Raw genomic sequence first — 22,140 nt, forward strand, 5'->3', positions numbered from 1 at the left:
GTGAAATCCTTTCCCTAATTAATACAGTTTAAATGGTCTTATCAACAGAGTTGTTTTGTATGTGCCTGCTACCCATAAGGGTAAGGGTGTCTGATAAGGCAAGTGTGACATCACAACTAACCGGGTTTAATATACCATAAAGAAATTCAGCAGGGGTTGAAAATTAAATGGCTTAGGATTTAAATAGGATTTTGGAATATATTTTAATGAACAAGGTTAAAAGCAGAAGTTGTGTAAGGTAAGCAGTGATTTATATTTATGATAGTAATATAGGATGAAATATGAGTTAAAAACAACTAGTAATGTGCAGTAATTTACCATTATATAGAGGGGGGATGAGGGGAGGGAGGGACGTCAAAGTACCGTCCCGGGACAAACCTTAGCATGTACATCCATCCCTGAAAGTTTCATTTTCCTAACCCAACTCCTTTCCAAGATAGCCAAAAGTAACTAAAGTAGAATTTTACCACTTTTTGACATTTAAACTACTCTAATTACTGTATTATACCACCTAGAAACTTAATTTTTGTATCAAAAAATTTCTGAAAAATTTCTGAACAGGTAGGTTACTAATTCAAATAGTTTCACTTGTACAGTGCCTCCTATTTTTGAATTTACTAACAAGTGACATTTCTGCCTAAACTCGGACATACAAACAGCTCATTGTAAATTAGTTATTAAAATAGTATAAAAGATTCTGTCCGAGAATAGGCAGGTGGCCGACTACTGGGTGTCTTACCCTACCCTGAATTGATATGTATAGGGTGGGGGCTAAAATTCATTTCTGACAAAAATGAGGGTCAATATCTACCAAATCATATTATCGAGTTAGGAATAAATTGAATACACTATTCAATGCCTTTTTTATGCGGATTACAAATATAATAAGCATTTCTATTGGAAATGAATTGCAGCCCCCCTCCCCCAGTCAATATATACCAAATCATATTATAGAGTTTCAAATAAAGTGAATACACCATTTGATGCCTTTTTTCTGCTGATTATGAATATAATAAGCATTTCTATTGGAAATGAATTTCAGCCCCCCCCCCTGTATAGGCTATACCTAACCTAACCCTGAATTGGCATATATAGGGTAGGGGCTGAAATTCATTTCTGATAGAAATGCTTATTATATTTGTAATCAGCATAAAAAAAAGGAATCAAATGGTGTATTCACTTTAGTCCTAACTCAATAATATGATTTGGTATATATTGACCCCCCCCCCCACCCCTATATAGGCTATACCCAACCTAACCCTGAATTGGCATATATAGGGGGGGGGGCTGAAATTCATTTCCGATAGAAATGCTTATTATATTTGTAATCAGCATACAAAAAGGCATCAAATGGTGTATTCACTTTATTCCTAACTCAATAATATGATCTGGTAGATATTGACCAAAATGAGAATTAAATTTGTAAAGAGCATAAAAAAAGGCATTCAGTGGTATATTCACTTCAGTTGTAACTCAATAATATGATTTGGTAAATATTTACCAGTTTTATTTACTTGATTTTAATAGTTTGAACTAGTCTAGTAGAAATAATGCTAGACTTATAGCCTATTAGTAAGAAGACAAGAAGTGACCTCAGGAAGCAAAACTAGAATAGGCCTACTGTTGGAAATTGATTCTGGCTACTTGTCTGCAGCTAGATTCAAATTTATTGTCCAATGAACATAGTTAAACTTGTAGGGTAAGAGACCTCTTTTTGGGAAAGAGGAACTTTTCTTTGGCATTCTGGAAAAATAAAGACAGGTTTTTGGACCACCTTTATTTTACTACAAAATGATGCAATGTGAGGGTAGTAACAAGAGCCCCAACCTCTTGGTGAAACTTGCACTAATAATTTGTCAGCATAAATCAAAAATGTGGTCTCTTTTTTGACAAGCAATTGAAAAGAAAATATAGGCTAATATCTAATTTTGGAATTTATTGAATAAATATCAAGCAGTAAAAGTATAGATCAATAATAATGTATAGACTGAAGTATGTCCCAGGAATGTATTTTGAAGTAATTATCTCCCTCTAGAGTGACCTAACTTTTGATGATCTTTAAAAATCATGATGTTATAAAATTGAAACCTTGTAAAATAGATTTTCTACTTAAATAAGATACAACAAAACTGTTTTTAGCTTCACAACTTTGCTTAATAAGGGGTGTAACTTGCTATGGGACAGGGGGAGGGGGCAAACTGCCCCTCCCAGACCTCAGTTTGCCCCCCCCCCCCCACCCAGACCCCAGCTGAAATTTAGTTTCTTCCAAAATTTTGTCAAAACTAAGATAACAATGTATAATTCAAGCATCAACAGAAACAGATCAGTTTTTTTTTTAGTAGCCTACATATTTACCTTTATAGTACTTTAAAGTGCCTTTTATAGTACTTTAACAGTAATAAATAGCACCTTTATGGTACCATATGGCTTATTTTTCAGTTTTTACTGTCATTTTCACTTAATTTGGTAGAATTGGCTCCACATTGGCCCCCCTCCCTCAAGGATTTTGACAAAATTATGCCTCTCTGCTCAATCCCAATTTATGATTTTTCAAAGATGCACAAACATATTTTTAAAAAAAACAAACAACATCTATATAGTGTAAAAGTTTACTCAAATAACAAGAATTGCTTTTTCAGAACTAAAACCTGAAAAAAAGAAACTGATAACTGAAAATTAAGGTAAAATGTTGTTTTGTCACAATTTAAATAGGTCTAGACCTGTCAAGTAAGCAAATTTCTAAGCCTTATAAATCAGAATAGGGTTAACATGAATGCTTGGCAATACCTTCCTGGAGTATGTTTTTGACCCTGGATTCATTACTGAAAATTTCATTTTCCTAACCTAACCCCTTTCCCATATAGCAAAAAGTAGCTTAACTAGACCTTACCTGTCATAGTAAGGAACCAAATGGTGCTCTCTTCTGGTACTAAGAGGCTTCCTTAAGAATAGCTGAAACTGTAGGGTGGTAACAAATACTAAAAAATATTCATTGATAACGCTTTGACTCCTGTTCCTCTCTCCCTTATTATGTGGTATAACTAAGAATCTGCCATGTAACTTAAAATCCAATCATAATTTGATGTACCACAGGGGTTGCTTACTAACCTCCAGACACACTACACGTAGATGGGGGTATGTGTAAATAGTTAACAGACGCTAATCCGCGGCAGGGGGGGGGGCTAATACGTTGTGTTTTAGGGTTTTTATTAGGTTAATATTTAAATTATATTTGTATCTACTTTTAGATCAATTGTCACTAAATCAGGTAGGAACAGCTAATTATGGGCTTTGTAAAATACATATTTTATGTGATCAAAATACTAAATGCCATGGATAATTTCTAAAATTAGTCCTATGTTGACACTATTGTATAAAGTGACAATATGTTAGCCACAAGGATAAATCAATTTTTTGCACTTAGAGACATGCATATGCTACATCTTTAGATCATCTACAGAATAGTCATTTTTATCATCTTGGTTCTATTATCTGAAGTAAGTAATAAATTATTTTTTAAGCTTTATTAAATTTTTTTAGTTTTGTTAATCATTAAAACCATCATCAATTCTTTCATAAAAGTGATTCTAAAAACACGACTTGAGAAAAGGTTTGAAAATAAACTGTCATGCATTTACCTTGGTCCTGGTTTGTTATTTGAATAGGAATGAGGAATTGTTTATTTTTCATGTTAATAAATGTCTTTTTTATTCAGTTTTATCATATATTCATTGATCAAACAAAATTCACGGCACCAAAAAATACATTAAAAAAAAAAAAAAACATTTTCAGAAAGTTTTGAAAAATTGGGGTAAAATACTATTTTGAAAAAAAATAACATTGAATTCATAATAAACTAGATGGTTTGTAGAAAGAATTTAAAACTGGAGTGCCATTTCCAAGTGTTGTTTACAGTATTATATGTTTTATAGCTGACATTAACTTATTTCAGAGATAATATTATGGATGTCCGTCAAATCCCAAACATGGCTGAGCCTATTGCCATTCTTGAGAATTCTGTTGTTAAAAATGGTAAGTTATTCAATAAAATTTTTGTAAAAAAGAAAAAAAGCTGCTTTTCTAGAGTAAATAATTGCTTCTTTTTCTTCTTACTTCTAAGGTTCTCCTCAGTAAAAATAATAAAAAGAAAGAACAAGCAACTGCATAAAAGCTTGGCAATGAAAAGGCTATTTTGCTACCCAAATTTCTAATTTATTAGCTATATTTTTTCAGTTTGGGGAGACAACAAGTCTTCTAGTCAAAAATTTTTCTCTTACTATTATCTGTTTGCAGGCATAAACAATAAGAAAAATTAGAAAGCAATAAGAAAAAAGCATTTCCTACTGAAAGTTTCTATTCTGTAAGGCAGCTGTGGGTAGAAAAAATTATTCATATAATTGGTGATAATCTTTCAGTTATTTGATTAGAATTTGAAGGGAAAAAATATCAATTATCTGATATAGTATTTTAATGTTTCTATCAAACAGGAAGTGTGTTATCTATTTTCTCTTGTGTAAATGCATTTCTTAGCCAAAAACATTCTACCTGTATATAATCTGAAACAAAATGAAGGAAAGATGCAAATATGGAATTGAACGATTTTGTTGTTGGCCGCCAAAAAAAACTGGGATTAGCATTCAGAGGAAAAACAACATTGCCACCCATCATTTGGTGGGTTTTTTTATACTAGATGATTAGCCAATCAACTGCATAACCTGTGGAAGAATTTTCAGGAATATTTATCAACTCTAAATCTAGACATTTTGTGTTGGCTATTTGTCAAAGATAGTCTGATTTCTGTCATTATAAGGGTCATTATTCATTTTCTTGCCAATTGTTTTTAAAACGGGGAAGCAGTTGCGCTTGTTTTGTAAGCTTTTCTGTTGAATTTGTTTGATGCCTCTTTTATTCATGTTTTCTTTCAGAAGTTTAAGAGGCTTTACCAAGTGACCGTAAAGAGGTTTTTGACTTTCCAACCCATCTTTTGTCTCCTAAAAGGGAAGAGGTTCCTATGGGTACTTTTTGCTGCTTTTCAGGACCATGTAAACTTGAACCTGACACCCAGGAATTGGGCTCCACATGTTTTGACAATGAAGGTACATGTCAAGCATTTGTTTTTTGTATAATCAAATATATTGGGTAATATTTTTTATTTGGAAAAGCTAAAACAAATTAGACTCTGCTAGGTGTTCATCATCTTAGGATTTGAAACTGCTGAATCCATAACAAGAAAAAAAAGAACTTGAAACTATGCAATAGATTATGGACAACAATTCCTGTAAATTTTGGTATTAGCAAATTTCTCTATAGAAAAAATTAGCTAATTTTGTTCAAAGAACTTGTTTCATTTCTAAAATAAAATATTAAACATTAATGTTGTCTTGTACTGTAGTAGTTAGTATTTTAGTGTAAATATTTTGTACTTGTAGATGATTTATTACAGTCACTCCATTTGTTTTGTCTCCATTGTTGTAAATCCAGCAGAAAATATATTATTGTTATTATATAAAGTTTTCAAATAGCATTCACTAAATGTTTAATGTAAGACTAAGTTTTCCTTCTGAATTTTTAAAAAACTCATCAAAGGAAATTAAGTGTTGGAAAAAAAAACAATTCAGTCAGTGTCAAATATTCTCCTAAAATAGAGCTCTATTGTAAAAGTAAAGATAGAATTGTTACGTATGAATCACACTAACAAGCCACTCTGCTTCAACACAATAAGAGCAGTGGCGTTACAAGGTGGAAAAGACCGCATTGGGTGGCACTCTTCAGGTGATGGCAACAGGAGAAGAAAGTGGAAGGTCACTTCTGAAGTATATTATATATGAAGGGTATTTTTCCATTCTTAGTCTTAGCTACTAAAGCTTAAGGCTTTTGTGTTAGTTAGCCAAATACTCTGAAAGGATTTTAAACTTACAGACACATATTCAAAGCTTTTTATTGCATGTTTAGCAACTTCCCACACTCTGTCTAAAGTTCCAATTTAATGTATGGATAAAATGCTAATTTGTGATATTGGGTTCCTATTTATATAATTATCATGCTTTAATTTGTTGAGTTTTCATATTATATGTCATTTTCACATCGATTGTCTGTTTTTTATGTCTTTGGGGGTTATTAATTATAGAGAATATTTTATCTTACTTTGATAATTTTCCATCTCTTTATTGGTTTTTGTTATAGAAGCTGCATATGCTTCACCAGACGATGTCGAAACGATAAGAGAAACTTCTAATTCTTCTCTGTCACATGAGCATCAACAGCTACCTTTGAGTATTGCATCCAGAAAATCCAATTTAACATCTGTGTTGGACTCCCAGGATCTGGATTGTAATGATGAAGGTATATTTGAAAATAATAGTCTTGCAATATTAGTTTGAAAAAGGAAATTCCTCAATTCACGCATCCCCCAACCCAAATAAATGTAATCATCTGCCATTTTCCCACTCCACTGAAGTATTGGTCTACTACATGCCATATCCCTTCAATGCCAAATAGGTCCCTCCAATGCCAAATTTTAAGAGAGAAGAAGATACCAGATGCAGTTAAGGTCACTGACAGAGAATACACCTCTGAAACTGTGGTCTCACATCCTGTGAGTCACAAACCTGGAGCTCTATAAAGTTAAGCAGTGTTATTGGCATCACTTTGTAAAATAGTCAGGTTTAAGGTTTGGAAAGGTCATCATTCATTAAACTCAGAAGGGAGTCTCCATCTGATGGTAACCTGGCTTTTCACACCACCGACTGTTGGGCATCGGAAGTCGGGCATTATGAAGTTTAAATGCCTAATAAGATGGGCATTAGAAGGCCAATCTTACCTTAAAAACTTACCTTACTTTACATCGGAAGGGCAAACTTACTGAAAACTTACCTTTAAAAAACACTTACAGGGAGATTGCCAAATTTGATTACTTACATGGAAAAGTCAAGATTATGAAGTTTAAATGCCTAGAATACTAAACAATACATTATCAAAAACAGACCAGATTCAAAACTATTTTTACCGTGAAAAATAGAAAGAGATTGCTCGGGAAAATCTATTGCCACAATATAGTTTAAATAGTCTAATTGAAAGGCACTGCTATTTTTATTTCGATTATAAAATATCCAGTAAGTGATGCAAAACAAGTATTATAACTAAATAAACGAAAAGCATTTTTTTATAGTATACAAAAGCCATCCAAACGAAAAGTATATAACGTTCCCATTTGAAACTTAGTGCATCCCTTTAAAGTCCTTTCTGAGCAGTATAACAAGAAGAATAGAATAATTACTGCAGCCTATTAAAGAGCAAATCAGAGCGAACAGTGAACCTTCGCCGCTGTGAATATGGGCGTTTTTAATAGTTTTAGAATATCTCGGTAAAGTTTTTCAAGAGCACCTCAGAAACTATAGAGTAACATTGACTGAATTGTTAACTCAAAAGATGCTTGTGAAAGGTAGAAGTGCTGATAATTTGCTATTATGCCTTTCCAGTGTCAAAGGCTAGTTCTCAGTAAGTATAAATAGGTTAGCTCTAGTTATTTCTATTTCTAAAAATTAATTACCTATCATTTGGATATGCAAATTTCTGAATTAAGTCCTAAATAATTAAATTGGTTTTCTATTAATCAAATTACCTTTAATCAACTGTCACACTGTTATTACGGTTCAATCAAATTATAACGCTTAAATTTGTTGAGGTCTAATGTTTAATATCATTTTTCACGTTTTTAGTCTGTTTTTTTTTTTTTTTATCTTGTGAGGATTTTATTATTTATTGGTAAATTATTGAGAATATTTAATTCTAATTTTGTTATTTTATTTATATGTTTTTGTTTTTTATTTTTTTTGTGCAATCTTATGATATTTTATCAATTGAAGCTGAAACGACCAGAGAAACTTCTATCTCAACTCTATCATCTGAGCATCAACAGCTACCTGTGGCTGTTGCATCCAGAACCACCAGTTTAACATCTGAATTGGACTCCCAAAATCTGGACAACAGTGACAAAGGTATGTTTGAAACTAATAGTGTTATGAACTTAGTTTGAAATAAGAAATATTTTGTCAAACATATAAGTTTTTTTTAATTTTACATACATAAGATCAACAATATATCAAACAGTATAAAGAACATAACATAATTCAAATTCAAGCATTTTATTAACCTCCGAAATTAGAGAGTATAAATAAATTTAAAATGAACAAACTGATTATATAAATATTAAACAACAAATCCATATAAATACAGGCCAATATACATTAACCTAAATTTTACTAATAATTTTTAATTACATTTTATTGATAACATTGTAAATTTAAACATAAACAAGCAGCAAATAAAAAAAATGGAATTATTGGGAATTATAATAATAATACCAACTAGCCAAAGAAAAAAATTTTTCTAGTTTCAATAATTAAAAAATTCCAGAGTTGAGCTCAAGGAAATCGATGGCCCTAGCAACTTAGATTTTTGTTGCTTCTTATTCATTATCACAATGGGATCGTTCATACCATATTGTTTTATCACTGGTGACGTAGAATAAACTTTTGAAAGTCGACATAAAAGTTTCCCAAAATAAGAAAAAATGTTGAACAATTAGAAAAAGATAAAATATGGTAACCGCAAGGCCGTACCCAGGATTTTTTTTTCAGGGGGGGGAGGGTAAACAAAAAAAACATCAAAAAACGCATACAAAATTTTTTTATATTTATTTTTGTTACGTTTCAAAAAAACATTTTGGGAGGGGTTCAAACCCCTGTAACCCACCCCCCCAAGGTACGGCCGTGGGTAACTGTACTAAATATAGAAGAACTTGAGGTAGAGCTACAGAATTAAAAACATGAGTTAATGACTTTCTAGTCAACACATCCTGGAGAGAAATTACCCTATCAAAACTTGCAGAGATGCTAGAAAGGACGAATTTTATTATATTTGTTGGACAAAGGGATGGCAAAGGACCATAAGGAATATCTAAATAAAGAAAAGAGAACTATATATTTTTCTTAAGTGTGACATCACATTTTTCATGTTTTTAAAGCATTTAAATAGTATTAACAAAAGTATTTGGCAGGCTAAGTTTGCATTTCTAATGATACGGTAGCGCATCAAAATAAATCAAATGTTAAGCACAAAAAAAATTGTGACAATTTTTCCCACGTGATGCTCTGATCGGAGGCAACGCTACGTGATGCTCTTATCGGAGGCAACGCTGTAGCGTTGCCTATAGCAAAGGCCATACGGCTGCAATGTTTTATTATTATTATTTTTATTTTATTTTTTCTCCCAGGGGCACTTCATATGGAAGGGGTCGTCGTAGAAGCTTCAAAGGGGGCTCATTCGATTGGAAATCGAGAGTTCTAGTGTCCTTTTTAATAGTCAAAAATGATTGGAGGGCAACTAGCCCCCCCGCGCCCATCATTCCCCCAAACACATCCCATCAAAATTTTCAAATAGCCATTTTGTTCAGCGTAGTTGATTTCCAGATAGAAAATATATTTTTGAGGAGGATACTCCACCACAACCCTCAGGGGAAGGATTTTAAGTTATGCCCTGGGGGCATATGAGGTTTTTATAGAAGGCGTTGTCGTAGATACTTCAAAACAGGCTGCTTCGATTGGAAATTACAGAGCTAGTGCCCTTTTTAATAGTTGAAATTGATTGGAGTGTAACTAGCCCCCCTACGCCCATCATTTCCCCAAACACATCCAATCAAAATTTTCAGATAGCCATTTCGTTCAGCGTAGTTGATTTCCAGATAGAAAATATATTTTTGAGGAGGACACTCCCCCACAACCCTCAGGGCAAGGGTTTTAAGTTATGCCCTGGGGGTATATAAGGTTTTCATAGTAGGCGTTGTTGTAGAAACTTCAAAACAGGCTTATTCGGTTGGAAATTAAAGGGCTAGTGCCCTTTTTAATAGTCCAAAGTGATTGGAGGGCAACTAGCCCCCCCCACGCCCATCATGCCCCCAAACACCTCCAATCAAAGTTTTGAGATAGTCATGTTGTTCCGGGTTGTTGATTCCCAGATAGAAAATATATTTTTGTGGAGGATACTCCCCCACCACCCTCAGGGCAAGGGTTTTAAGTTATGCCCTGGGGGCATATAAGGTTTTTAAAGAAGTTGTTGTCGTAGAAACTTCAAAACATGCTCATTCTACTGGAAATTAAAGGGCTAGTGCCCTTTTTAACAGTTGAAAGTGATTAGTGTAACTAGACCCCTCCCCCCCCCCCCACTCCCATCATTTTCCAAACACATCCAATCAAAATTTTCAGATAGCCATTTTGTTCAGCGTAGTTAATTCCCAGATTGAAAATATATTTTTGAGGAGGACAATCCCCCACAACCCTCAGGGCAAGGGTTTTAAGTTATGCCCTGGGGCATTTAAGGTTTTTATAAAAGGTGTTGTCGTAGAAACTTCAAAACAGGCTCATTCGATTTGAAATTAAAGGGCTAGTGCCCTTTTTAATAGTCGAAAGTGATTGGAGGGCAGCAAGCCTCCCCCCTTACACCCATCATTTCCCCAAACACACCCAATCAAACTTTTGAGATAGCCATTTTGTTCAGTGTAGCTGATTTCCAGATAGAAAATATGTTTTTGAGGAGGACACTCCCCCACAACCCTCGGCAAGAGTTTTAAGTTATGCCCTGGGGGCATATAAGGTTTTTATAGAAGGCGTTGTCGTAGAAACTTTAAAACAGGCACATTCAATTGGAAATTCAAATGGCTAGTGCCCTTTTTAATAGTCAGAACTGATTGGAGGACACCTAGCCCCCCCCCCACGCCCATCATTCCCCCAAACACATCCAATCAAAATTTTGAGATAGTCATTTTGTTCAGCCTAGTTGATTTCTAGATAGAAAATATGTTTTTGAGGAGGAGAATACCCCACAGCCCTCAGGGCAAGGGTTTTAAGTTATGCCCTGGGGGCATATAAGGTTTTTACAGAAGGCGGTGTTGTAGAAACTTCAAAAAAGGCTGATTCGATTGGAAATTCCGAGGGCTAGTGCCCTTTGTAATATTCGAAAGTGATTTGAGGGCAACTAACCCCCCTCTCACGCCCACATTTTCACCAAACACATCAAAATTTTAAGACAACCATTTTATTAAACGTAGTTTTAAGTTCTGGAAATTAGGTCTTTGATTATTACAACTCCCCCTAAGCCCTCAGGGCAAGGGTTGTAATTTAAGGATTTTCCGAATCCTTCATGTTATTTTTTATGGAAGAATGCTCGTATAAACTTTAGAGAGGGCTCGTTTGATTGAAAATCGAAAGTTCTTGTTCACTTTTAAGAGTCAAAAGAGATTGAAAAGCAACTAGCCCCTCTCCCTCCTCCACGCCCTAAATGCAATAGATAAAAATTTTGAGATAGACGTTTTGTTAAAATAGTTCAAAGTTCTGATAACAAAAACTCCGGTGTCGACACAGCCCACCAGGGCCCAGGGGTAGGCGTTGTAAGTTATGTCCTAGGGCATAACTTATTAAGGGGGGTTTTTATCTTATGGGAAGGGGTTTTGTATGGGAAGAACACATAGGAAATCTATAATAATTATCCAATTATAAGGTTAAAATACATACTCTGTGATAGATGCAAAATTGCTTTGGCACACAAATTCCTATTAAGGTCAATTCCAAACAGCCGTGATCCCTTTGTGTCAGCCAGTGAAATGGTCTAAACCCCCTTATTAGATCTATTTTTTCAATCCATTCATTGTTGTCAATCGCTGTCCACCAGTTATGCAAGCTGTCTATTGTTCATATATAAGGCTTTTTATCAAAGAGGAAATCGTATAGACTTTGATAAAAGCCTCATTCGATTTAAATTGAAAGTTCTTGATCCATTTTTTAAAGTCAAGAATAATCGGCCAGTAACCACCCCCCCCCCATGCCCAAAAAACTTAAAACTTTTTGCTATCAAAAAAGAACAAAAATTAATTAAAAAAAACTGCTAAAAATAAATTTTTCAAAGAAAAGTAAAGGGCATTTTAAACTTAACCTCAGGAGATACAAATACCTGTTAAAATTTAAACTCAAAACGACCAGAAATTACTATTAAAGAATAAATGAAACCCAAAACGAACAGAAATTAAATAAACAATCATAGCAAAAACCATACAACAAGTAATAATATAAATGAATAAATAAATCTTAACGCGATTAATGCTTTGATTGAATATGAAAATCTAGTTTAAAACGAAAACAAATATTTTGCTATTAAAGTATAAATGAAACTTAAAACGAACAGAAATTAAACAAACAATCAATGCGAACAAACATACAATATATATTAATGTAAATGAATAAATAAATCTTAAAACGGGTGAAACTTAAATGGAATATGCAAATCAAGTTTGAATCGAATAAAAATAACTACAAACAAGAGTTTGGGTATCGTCTCACTGCAGAAGCCTAAAACCTACTGCATTATTGGGGCTTTACTGAAAACGAATTATATTACAAATGTTTTCTTTTATACTTAATATTGAAAATAAATATTAAAATTACAGTAATAATTTTGAACTGATGAGCTTTTAGCAATTAATATCATTATGCATCAAATATTCAGTTTAATTTATTAGTTCTTTTCATGATTAGTCAAGACAAATATAGTTTCACTACAAACAAAATTTGGATACTGCCCCCTTCTTTAACTGTAAAAACCTAAAGCCTTCCGCGTCATTGGTGCTTCACTGAAAACGAATTACTTGTATATTACAAATTTATTATTTTCCAGTTCTTACAGCATTGACAAGGAAAATAAAAATTACAGTGAAAAAAAAACTTGAACTGTTTGATCTTTCAACAATTAATATCATTATATATCTAATATTCAATTTGATTTTGTTTATACTTTCCAAGACTGTTCAAGACTCATAAAGTTTTGCCTCTTTTTTTAACCGTGCCATTTTTTTTTAAACTAATCGTGTTAGTTTGTTATGAAAACATTCTATGGCTTCTAGACATTTCTATTTGAGCGGAAAACTGCACCTCAAACTTTGTGGAACATGTATTTTCTTGCATGAAACACCAAAATATGATAAAATGTCAAGTTTTGGAGTGTTCCACCACTCGCAAGCAAGTGGCATTAGTATTTTTGAATCCGCATGGTCTATTTAGGGGGTGGAGGGTAGGCTAATTCTCGTAGAAGCCCCATTCCGTTGAGGTACGGTTCACATTTTCAACACCTGGCGTCCGGACTATCATATAATCTACCAAGCATACAACTACCCCAAATCAGTATCAATAAATAAATGAAACCAAAAACGAACAAAATTAAAATAAATATTAGAGTAACAAACATAAATTAATGTGAGTAGGGTTCAAAACCCCTATGTTTTCTAAAAGCCAGAATATAATTTGTACTTTACTGAAAAAAAATTCAAATGAGTTTACTGAAAAAAATATGCACTGTTAATTTAATGCTGATATTAATTCCCTAAAATTTTAATTAATTTTTGATTTAAAAGTGAAAATATTTTGATAAAAGTGAAAATATTTCAAATAATTGTTTTCAGTAAAGCGCCAATGACGCAGTAGGTTTTAGGCTTCTGCAGTGAGACGATACCAAACTCTTGTCTGTAATAATTTTTATTCGATTTAAACTTAAGTTACAGATACAATTTAAGTTTTAATTGTTTTAAGATTTATTTATTTATTTACATAAATATATATTGTATGTTTGTTCGCTCTGATTGTTATTTAATTTCTGTTTGTGTTAAGTTTAATTTATTATTTAATAGCAAAATATTTGTTTTCTTTTTAAGCTAGATTTTCACATTCAATCCAAGCATTACTCGCTTTAAAATCTATTTATTCATTTATATTATTACTTGTATGTTTTTTGCTATGATTGTTTATTTAATTTCTGTTTGTTTTGGGTTTCATTTATTCTTTAATAGCAATTTCTGTTTTTTTTTTAGTTTGAATTTTAACATTTATTTGTATCTCCTGAGGTTAAGTTTAAAATGGCCTTTTCTTTTCTTTGAAAAACTTATTTTTCGCAAAGTTTTTTTTAAATTAATCATTAAAAATAACTAAACAGCTTTTCAAGTAACTGAAAAGTTAAACTAGTGCAGTGTGACTTTCGCTACAGGTGAATCATTGTTTAAACGTTCTTCTGAGAATTCAAAAATAAAAGATCCCGAAGCCGATCAAAAATGATGTCAGATTTAAATGAAAAGTATGTCATTAAAGTTTGCATCTCTCCTCCTACCTCTCCTCCTTCTTGAAAACAGGAGAACATTTCATTGAAAACATTTCTGCATTAGTTGTGGAGATTGTAGCTCAGGTTGTTAAAGTTTTTTCAATCTGCAAGTTTAGTCTGTTAATGTCGACAGTCATGATATCATTTGATAGTTGAAAGTCAGTTTTAGCCATTCATCCAAGCACATTTTTTAAATTTACTTTGAATCTGTCATAGTGAAGTACAACGACATTAAATATAATTAAACATAATATAATTAGACATTAGATATAATTAAACATTAAATGAAAACAAACTGAAGACATTAAATGTAGGTAAAATTTCCAATTTTCAAGCAAGTTTAAATAATTCTATGTTGAAAATTCTGGGTAATTTCGAATTTACGATTGTTGAATCACAGATTCGAAAAGAATGAATCCCGCTGTACAAGTGTCTTGTTCACTTAATGCAAGTAAGGTTTGTAGGCGTTTCACAGCATTATAACTTTGAACGGTAACATAAATCCTAGGCCTAATGGAGTGTTTGAAAATCCAATGCTTAGTCTATTTCTTCGTGTTTTTTTTATAAATCTTTCTATTTTTTCGTTTTTTTTTGTTTGTTTTTTTGTAAATCTTTCTATCGTAGTGCCTTTTTTGTGGCAACAAAAAATGGTGTCAGTTATTATGCTTTCTACTGTCAATATCCTCTCGTGCTCACTATTCTTTTCAAGAGTTAAATACTACTACTAGTACTACTAACGACAAATCGAAGAACCAAAAGGCTTGAGGCCAACACAGAAACGCGCGCTCCTTCTCCATCTCAATTTATTCACAGCCCCCCTCTTTGCGCCCTCCCAGGACGTTCCCATTTCCCGTGAATATTCCTTAGTGAGGTCCTCCCACCCCAACCGCGGACGACCTGCTTTCCGTTTAACCCTAGACGGTTGGCCAAAAAGGACAATCTTTGGCAATCAGTCATCCTTCATCCGCAGAATATGCCCTAGCCATCTCAACCTTTCTCTCAATTATAGCCCTATAAAACAGTATTAAACTGCACTTTTCGTACAGCCTATCGTTTGAAATATAATCAGTCAGTCGAAAACCCAAAACAATCCGTCGGGAATTTCTTCTTATTCATTCTTATTCAGAGTTTCAATTTCTTCCTATTCATTTTGATCACACTTTAATTCATTTTGCTCACACTTTCATGTGGGATGTTTAAATCATCAGCATAATCCAATTCCAGAAATTTTAATTTACCTTTGGATTACGTGTTATACCATTGCCTTTCTTGTGCTCCTTAATACAAGATCCCTCAAAATATTACATTTAAATTGGGATAACACAATCCTGCTTAACTCGAGATTTATCACGAGACTTGCTACTTAATAGCTTTAATACGAAAGTATAACTTTTCAGAACACAGTAATGCTGATGATCAATACGAAAATACGGAAAGCCGTATTTCCTACGTTAACCGAATTAATGTTATTCTTGGACATAGGAAAAAGTGTTATCAGAGTGTTATCAAAAAAGCGTTATAGTAAAGGCCATACGGCTCCAATGTTTTATTGTTATTATCTATTTGTTTATTTATTATTATTTTTTTCCCAGAGGCACTATATGGAAGGGGTCGTCGTAGAAACTTCAATGGGGCTCATTCAAGTGGCAGTTGTGAGTTTTAGTGCCCTTTTTAAGGGTCGAAAGTGATTGGAGGGCAACTAGCCCCCCGCGCCCCCCAGGCCCCTCCGTCCCCCAAACACATCCAATCAAAATTTTGAGATAGCCATTGTGTTCAGCGTAGTTGATTTCCAGATAGGAAATATGTTTTTGAGGGGGAAACTCCCTCACAACCCTCAGGGCAAGGGTTTTAAGTTATGCCCGGGGCCATATAAGAATAATGTTAGGACAATGTATTATTTATTATTTTTTTTCCTTTAGAGAAGGGCACTTCGTATTGAAGAAGTTGTCATAGAAACTTCGAAAAGGCCTCATTCAATTGGAAATTGGAGTGGCTTGTGGCCTTTTTAATAGTCAAAAGTGATTTCCCAGATAGATTCAAAAGTAATTTTGAGATAGCCTCTTTGTTCAGCGTAGTTGATTTCCAGATAGAAATTATGTTTTTGAGGAGGACACTCCCCCACAGCCTTCAGGGCAAGGGTTGTAAGTTATATCCTGGAGGCATATAAGGTCTTTATGACGTAGATAATATCTGGTATTTTTTGTGAAATTTATTATACACTGTCTATTAAAAAGGATTTTATCCTTATTTTGAACTTTTATTTTATCGTTAAGGTTTTTATAGAAGGCATTGTCGTAGAAACTTCAAAAAAGACTCATTCGATTGGAAATTCAAAGAGCTAGTGCTCTTTTTAATAGTCGAAAGTGATTGGATGGCAACTAACCCCCTCTTACGTCCACCTTTTCCCCAAACATCCAATCAAAATTTTGATATCGCCATTTTATTCAACGTAATTTTAAGTTCTGGAAGCTAGGTCTTTGGCGATGACAACCCCCCCCCCCCTCACAGCCCTCAGGGCAAGGGTTGTAAGTTATGCCCTGGTGGAATATAAGGTTTTGTATAGACAGTGTTGTTGTAGAAACTTCAGAAAGGACTCATCCTATTGGAAATTTAAACGTATAGTTTCTCTTTTAATAGTCGACAGTGATTCTAAGTCAACTGACACCCCTTCCAAACCCACTAGTTCCCCAAAAGCATTCAATCAAAATTTTGATACAGCCATTTTGTTCAACGTAGTTGAAAGCTTTGGAAATTATATGATTGAGCTGGACACTCCCCCCACAGTCTATAGGGGCACGGGTTATAAGTTACGCTTTGGGGGCATATATGGTTCTTATGGAAGGAATGCTCATATAAACTTCAGAGAGGGCTCATTTGATTGGAAATTGAAAGTTCTAGTTTACTTTTTAAGCGTCAAAATATATTGGAGGTTAGCCATGCTCCCCCCCCCCTAAACTTCTTTTTCCCAAATACATCCAATAAAAATTTTAAGATGGCTATTTTGTTAAAAATAGTTCAAAGATCATAAAAGAAAAATTCCGGTGTCGACACAATTCTCCAGGGCCCGGGGGGCAGGCGTTGTAAGTTATGCCCTGGGGGCATATATGGGTCTTATGGAAGGTATGCTCGTATTAACTTCAAAGAGGGCTCATTTGATTGGAAATTGAAAGTTTTAGTTCACTTTTTAAGAGTCAAAAGAGATTGGAGGGCATCTACCCCCCTCCACGCTGTTTTTTCCTCAAACCCATCCGATAAGAATTTTGAGATATTTTTTTTTAAATAGCTCAAAGACCATACAACGAAAACTTCGGGGTCGAAACAGCCCCCCAGGGCCCGAGGGCAGGGATGGTAAGTTATGCCTTGGGGGACTCTAGGGTTCTTATTGAAGGGATGCTCGTGAAAACTTCAGAGATGGCTCACTTGATTGGAAATTGAAAGTTCTAGTTCAGTTTTTGAGAGTCAAAAGAGATTGGAGGGCAACTGGCCCCACCCCTCGCCCCTTTTTCCTCAAATATATCCGATAAAAAATTTGTGATAGCCTTTCACTTACAAATTGCTCAAAATCAGACAACAAAAACATAGGTGTCGTCATAAACCCCCAGGGCCTGGGAGCAGGCTTTATAAGTTATGCCCTGGTGCATATACGAATCGTATGAAAGTGATGCTCGTATAAACTTCAGAGGGCCCATTTGATCGGTAATTGAATGTTCGAGCTAACTTTTTAATAGTCAAAAGAGATCCGAGAGTAGCTAGTCCTCCCCCCACGCCCTCTTTTTCCAAACCCATCTGATGAAAATTTTGAGATGAAATTTTGTTAAAAATAGTTCAAAGGTCGGATAAGAAAAAATCAGGTGTCAATACAACCCCCCATGGGAAGGCGTTCTAAGTTATGCCCTAAGGGCATGTATGGGTTCTTATGAAACGGATGCTCGTATAAACTTCATAGAGGACTCATCTCATTGGAAATTGAAAGTTCTAGTTCACTTTTTAAGAGTCAAGAGAGTTAAGGGCTAGCCCTTCCCCACGCTCTTTTTTCCCCAAACCCCTCCGCTACATATTTTGAGATAGCCAGTTTTTAGGGAATTGTTCAAAAATTAGATAACAAAAAACTCCCCCCCAGGGCCCAGGGGATAGGCGTTGTAAGTGTTGTCCTGGGGTTGTATATGGTTCTTATGAAAAGGATGCTCGTTTAAACTTGAGAGGGGCTCATTTGATTTTAAATTGAAAGTTCTAGTTCATTTTTTAAGAGTCAAAAGATACCCGAGGGCAACTAGCCCCCCCCCACACACCCCCTTTTTCCCCAAGCCCATCCGACAAAATAATAGCCATTTCATTAAAAATAGTTTAAAGGTCAGATAAGAAAAATTCCTGTGTCGACGGAACCCGCCAGGGCCTGGAGGCAGGCTTATAAGTAATCCTCTAGAGGCATATATAGTTCTTATTGAAAGGATGCTCGTATAAACTTCGGAGAGGGCTAATTTGATTGGAAATTGAAAGTTCTTGTTCACTTTTTAAGACTCAAAAGAGATCGAAAGTCAACTAGCCCCCCTCCTCCTCGCCCTAAAATCATCAAATAAAATTTGAGATAGATATTTTGTTAAAAATAGTTCAAAGTTCTGATAACAAAAAAGTCCGGTGTCGACACGGCCCCCCAGGGCCGAGGGGTAGACGTTGTAAGTTATGCCCTGGGGGCATATATGGTTGTTTTGGAAGGGATGTTATTAAACTTCCTAAAGGGCTCATTTGATTGGAAATTGAAAGTTGTAATTTACTTTTTAAGAGTCAAAAGTGATTGGAAGGCAGCTAGCCTCCCCCCACATTCCATTTTTTTTCCCCAGAGGCACTTCATAGAGAAGGGGTCGTCGTATAAACTTCAGAGAGAGCTCATTTGATTGAAAATAGAAAGTTCTAGCTAATTTTTAAAAAGTCAAAAGAAACCAAAGTTTAATTAGTCCCCACACGTCCTTTTTCCCAAAACCCATCCAATAAAATTTGAGATAGCAATTTTGTTAAAAATAGTGGAATTTTTAATAAGGAATTAGGAAATAATAAGGAATAATAAGGAAAATAAGGAATTTTTAAAAACTTGAAATTTTTTGCAATCAAAAACAAACAAAAGTTAAGTAAAAAAACTTTCCGAAAAATAAGTTTTTCAAAGAAAAGTAAAGACAATTTTAAACCTAAGCTCAGCAGATACAAATACCTTTTAAAACTCGAACACAAAACGGCCAGAAATTACTATTAAAGATTAAATGAAACCCAAAACGAACAGAAATTAAATAAAAAATCATAGCAAAAACATAAAAAAGCAATAATATACATGAATAAATAGATATGTAAGCGTGTAATGCTTGTATTGAATATGAAAATCCAGATTAAGAAGAAAAAAAATATTTTCCTATTGAAGTATAAATAAAACTTAAAAAGAACAGAAATTAAATAAACAATCAATGCAAACAAACATACAATAGATACTAATGTAAATTAATAAATAAATCTTGAATTTTAAATTATATAAAAAAAATAAAATAAAACGAGTGAAACTTAAATTGAATATGTAAATCAAGCTTGAAACGAACAAAAATCACTACAAACAAGAGTTTGGGCATGACCTCCTTCTCTCACTGTAAAAGTCTAAAACCTACTGCGTCATTGGCCCTTTACTGAAAACTATATGCGTCTTGAACAGTCTTGGAAAGTATAAACAACATCAAATTGAATATTTGATGTATAACGATATTAATTTCTGAAAGATCCATCAGTTCAAGAATTTATGTCACTGTAATTGTATTTTTTTTATCACTGCTTTAATAACTGTAAAATAAAATATTTGTAATATAATTCTTTTTTAGTTAAGCGCCAATGACGCGGTAGGCTTCTGGTTTTTATTTACAATTACGAAAGGAGGCAGTATCCAAACACTTATTTGTAGTGAAACTATATTCGTCTTTAAAAACTTCAAAAAGAGCTAATAAATTAACCTGAATATTTGATGCATAATGATATTAATTGCTGAAAGCTCATCAGTTCAAAATGTTACTATAACTTTAATGTTTATTTTCAATATTAAGTACAAAAGAAATATTTGTCATGAAATTGGTTTTTAGTAAAGCGCCAATGACGCAGTAGGTTTTAGACTTTTACAGTGAGACAAGGAGGTCATACTCAAACTCTAGTTTTTAGTGATTTTTGTTCGTTTCAAGCTTGATTTGCATATTCAATTTAAGTGTCACTCGTTTTAAGATTTATTTATTAATTTACATTAATATCTATTGTATCTTTGTTTGCATTGATTGTTTATTTAGTTTCTGTTCGTCTTAATTTCCATTTATACTTCAATAGGAAAATATTTTTTTTCGTTTTAAGCTTGATTTTCATATTCAATCTAAGCATTACTCGCTCTAACGTTTATTTATTCATTTATCGTATTACAGCTTGTTTTGTGTTTTTGCTATGATTGTTTATTTAATTTTTGTTAGTTTTGGGTTTCATTTATTCTTTAATTGGAATTTCTGGTCGTGTTGAGTTTAAATTTTAACATATATTTTTATATTCTGAGCTTAATTTTAAAATGGTCTTTACTTTTCTTTGAAAAACTTATTTTTCGGATATTTTTTTTAAGTAATTGTCATTAAAACAGTATACGGATATTGTCTATTGTCAAAAAGTTTTATTGTCATTAAAACAGTATTTGTCTGGTATACCGTATAAGGATGTCTTTCGTTTACAATTACGTAATCAATAAGGTTAGCTGTGAATACAACCCATAGTAGATAATTAATCGAGAAGAGGTTTTCAGCCCGAAAAAGAGGTTTTGGCCTACCAAAACAGACACAGTCCATAGCAATTATCAATTAATCAGAATCTCGTGTGAATGTTTTGTCGTTTACTAAGAAATAACATCCTAGTATCTTATAATTTTCTTGAATGGTGCTACTCCTCGTGTGGGAATAGTGTTGACTGCAATGTCCCCAGTCTTCTAAGTTACCCGACAGGGTCAAAGCAGCCCTCTGTGTCCCTTTTCTGGTCTTCGTCCCCGTTTATTATTTAACAGCCGATTACTATTTAACAGCTATTGAACAATTCTTATAGAAGTTCTTCTGTAGCATGAATCTGCTATTAGTTCTTAAAGATAAATAAATCAGTTTTAATTAAATTAAATTAAATTTTAATTAATCAATTTTATCTTTTTTCAATATTTTTGAAACTAATCACGAGATTTAATACAATAATCTTCAAAACAGATAAACGTCACTGATTGGTGCGTGAAGTTGTGGCCGTGTGAACCCTGGATAAGAGATATTATGCAAGTGTGAATTTTATTGGTACAATGGCCCTCCTAGTTTATAGACCGTTGCGGTTAAATTAGTTTTAAAAGCAAAATTATGATAAGTTTAATATAAGTTCCACTAGGGGAGAGGGGTAGAAAGGGAAGTTATTCGTTAAAACCTATCTATTGTTTTTAATCCCGAAGTTTTAAAGCTGATAAAAAAATTATATTATTATTAAAATTCTAATTCTTGTATGAAGTGAAAGTATTTTCAAGTTTTGTTCTTTCATACTTGTTTCATTCGAAAGTGGTAGGCAGTGTAGATCCCAAAAAGGTAACAGTTATAGAATGTTCGTCTTTCATTTGTAATTACTATGATACATAATTATTGAATCGTTTTCACCTTATTTAATTTTAATAAAATAATTTTTTACTATAGAGATATTTCATTCTACTGTGTGCAGTTCTGATGGTATGGATCAGTTAAAACTCTTAGGCCCAAAACCAATAGTGAAGATAAAGAAGCTGACAGAGAAGGCTATTGATTCATTTGAATTGGATTCAGAAGCAAAAAACTTGGATAATCATAAGAATATTTAAATAGTCCCTTGTGTAGTAGAAAATCCAGAATACTGAAAAGATGTAAAGAAACAAATACTGGGATAAAGTAAAATATT

General features: G+C 33.5%; 1 protein-coding gene across 1 annotated transcript; it reads left to right on the forward strand.

Moving 5' to 3' along the window:
* Window positions 1–4,930: 4,930 nt before the first annotated feature.
* Window positions 4,931–22,063, forward strand: LOC148943918 (uncharacterized). Its single transcript, XM_089101286.1, has 3 exons — window positions 4,931–5,096; window positions 6,184–6,342; window positions 21,903–22,063. Exons 1-3 carry the CDS (start codon window positions 5,012–5,014, stop codon window positions 22,061–22,063), a joined length of 405 nt encoding a protein of 134 aa, XP_088957412.1. The 5' UTR covers window positions 4,931–5,011.
* The last annotated feature ends 77 nt before the right edge of the window (window positions 22,064–22,140 follow it).

The sequence above is a fragment of the Artemia sp. Qi Xiang Cuo genome, chromosome 15 (assembly GCF_049724085.1).
Source record: "Artemia sp. Qi Xiang Cuo chromosome 15, ASM4972408v1, whole genome shotgun sequence".
Classification (NCBI taxonomy): Eukaryota; Metazoa; Arthropoda; class Branchiopoda; order Anostraca; family Artemiidae; genus Artemia; species Artemia sp. Qi Xiang Cuo.

Bases quoted from the DNA above. Each gene is read 5' to 3' on its own strand.
- LOC148943918 (XM_089101286.1), top strand. From the start codon at position 5,012: ATGGGTACTTTTTGCTGCTTTTCAGGACCATGTAAACTTGAACCTGAC. The intron at 5,097-6,183 runs GTACATGTCAAG...TTTTTGTTATAG, and splicing joins CACATGTTTTGACAATGAAG to AAGCTGCATATGCTTCACCA. The intron at 6,343-21,902 runs GTATATTTGAAA...TTTTTACTATAG, and splicing joins TCTGGATTGTAATGATGAAG to AGATATTTCATTCTACTGTG.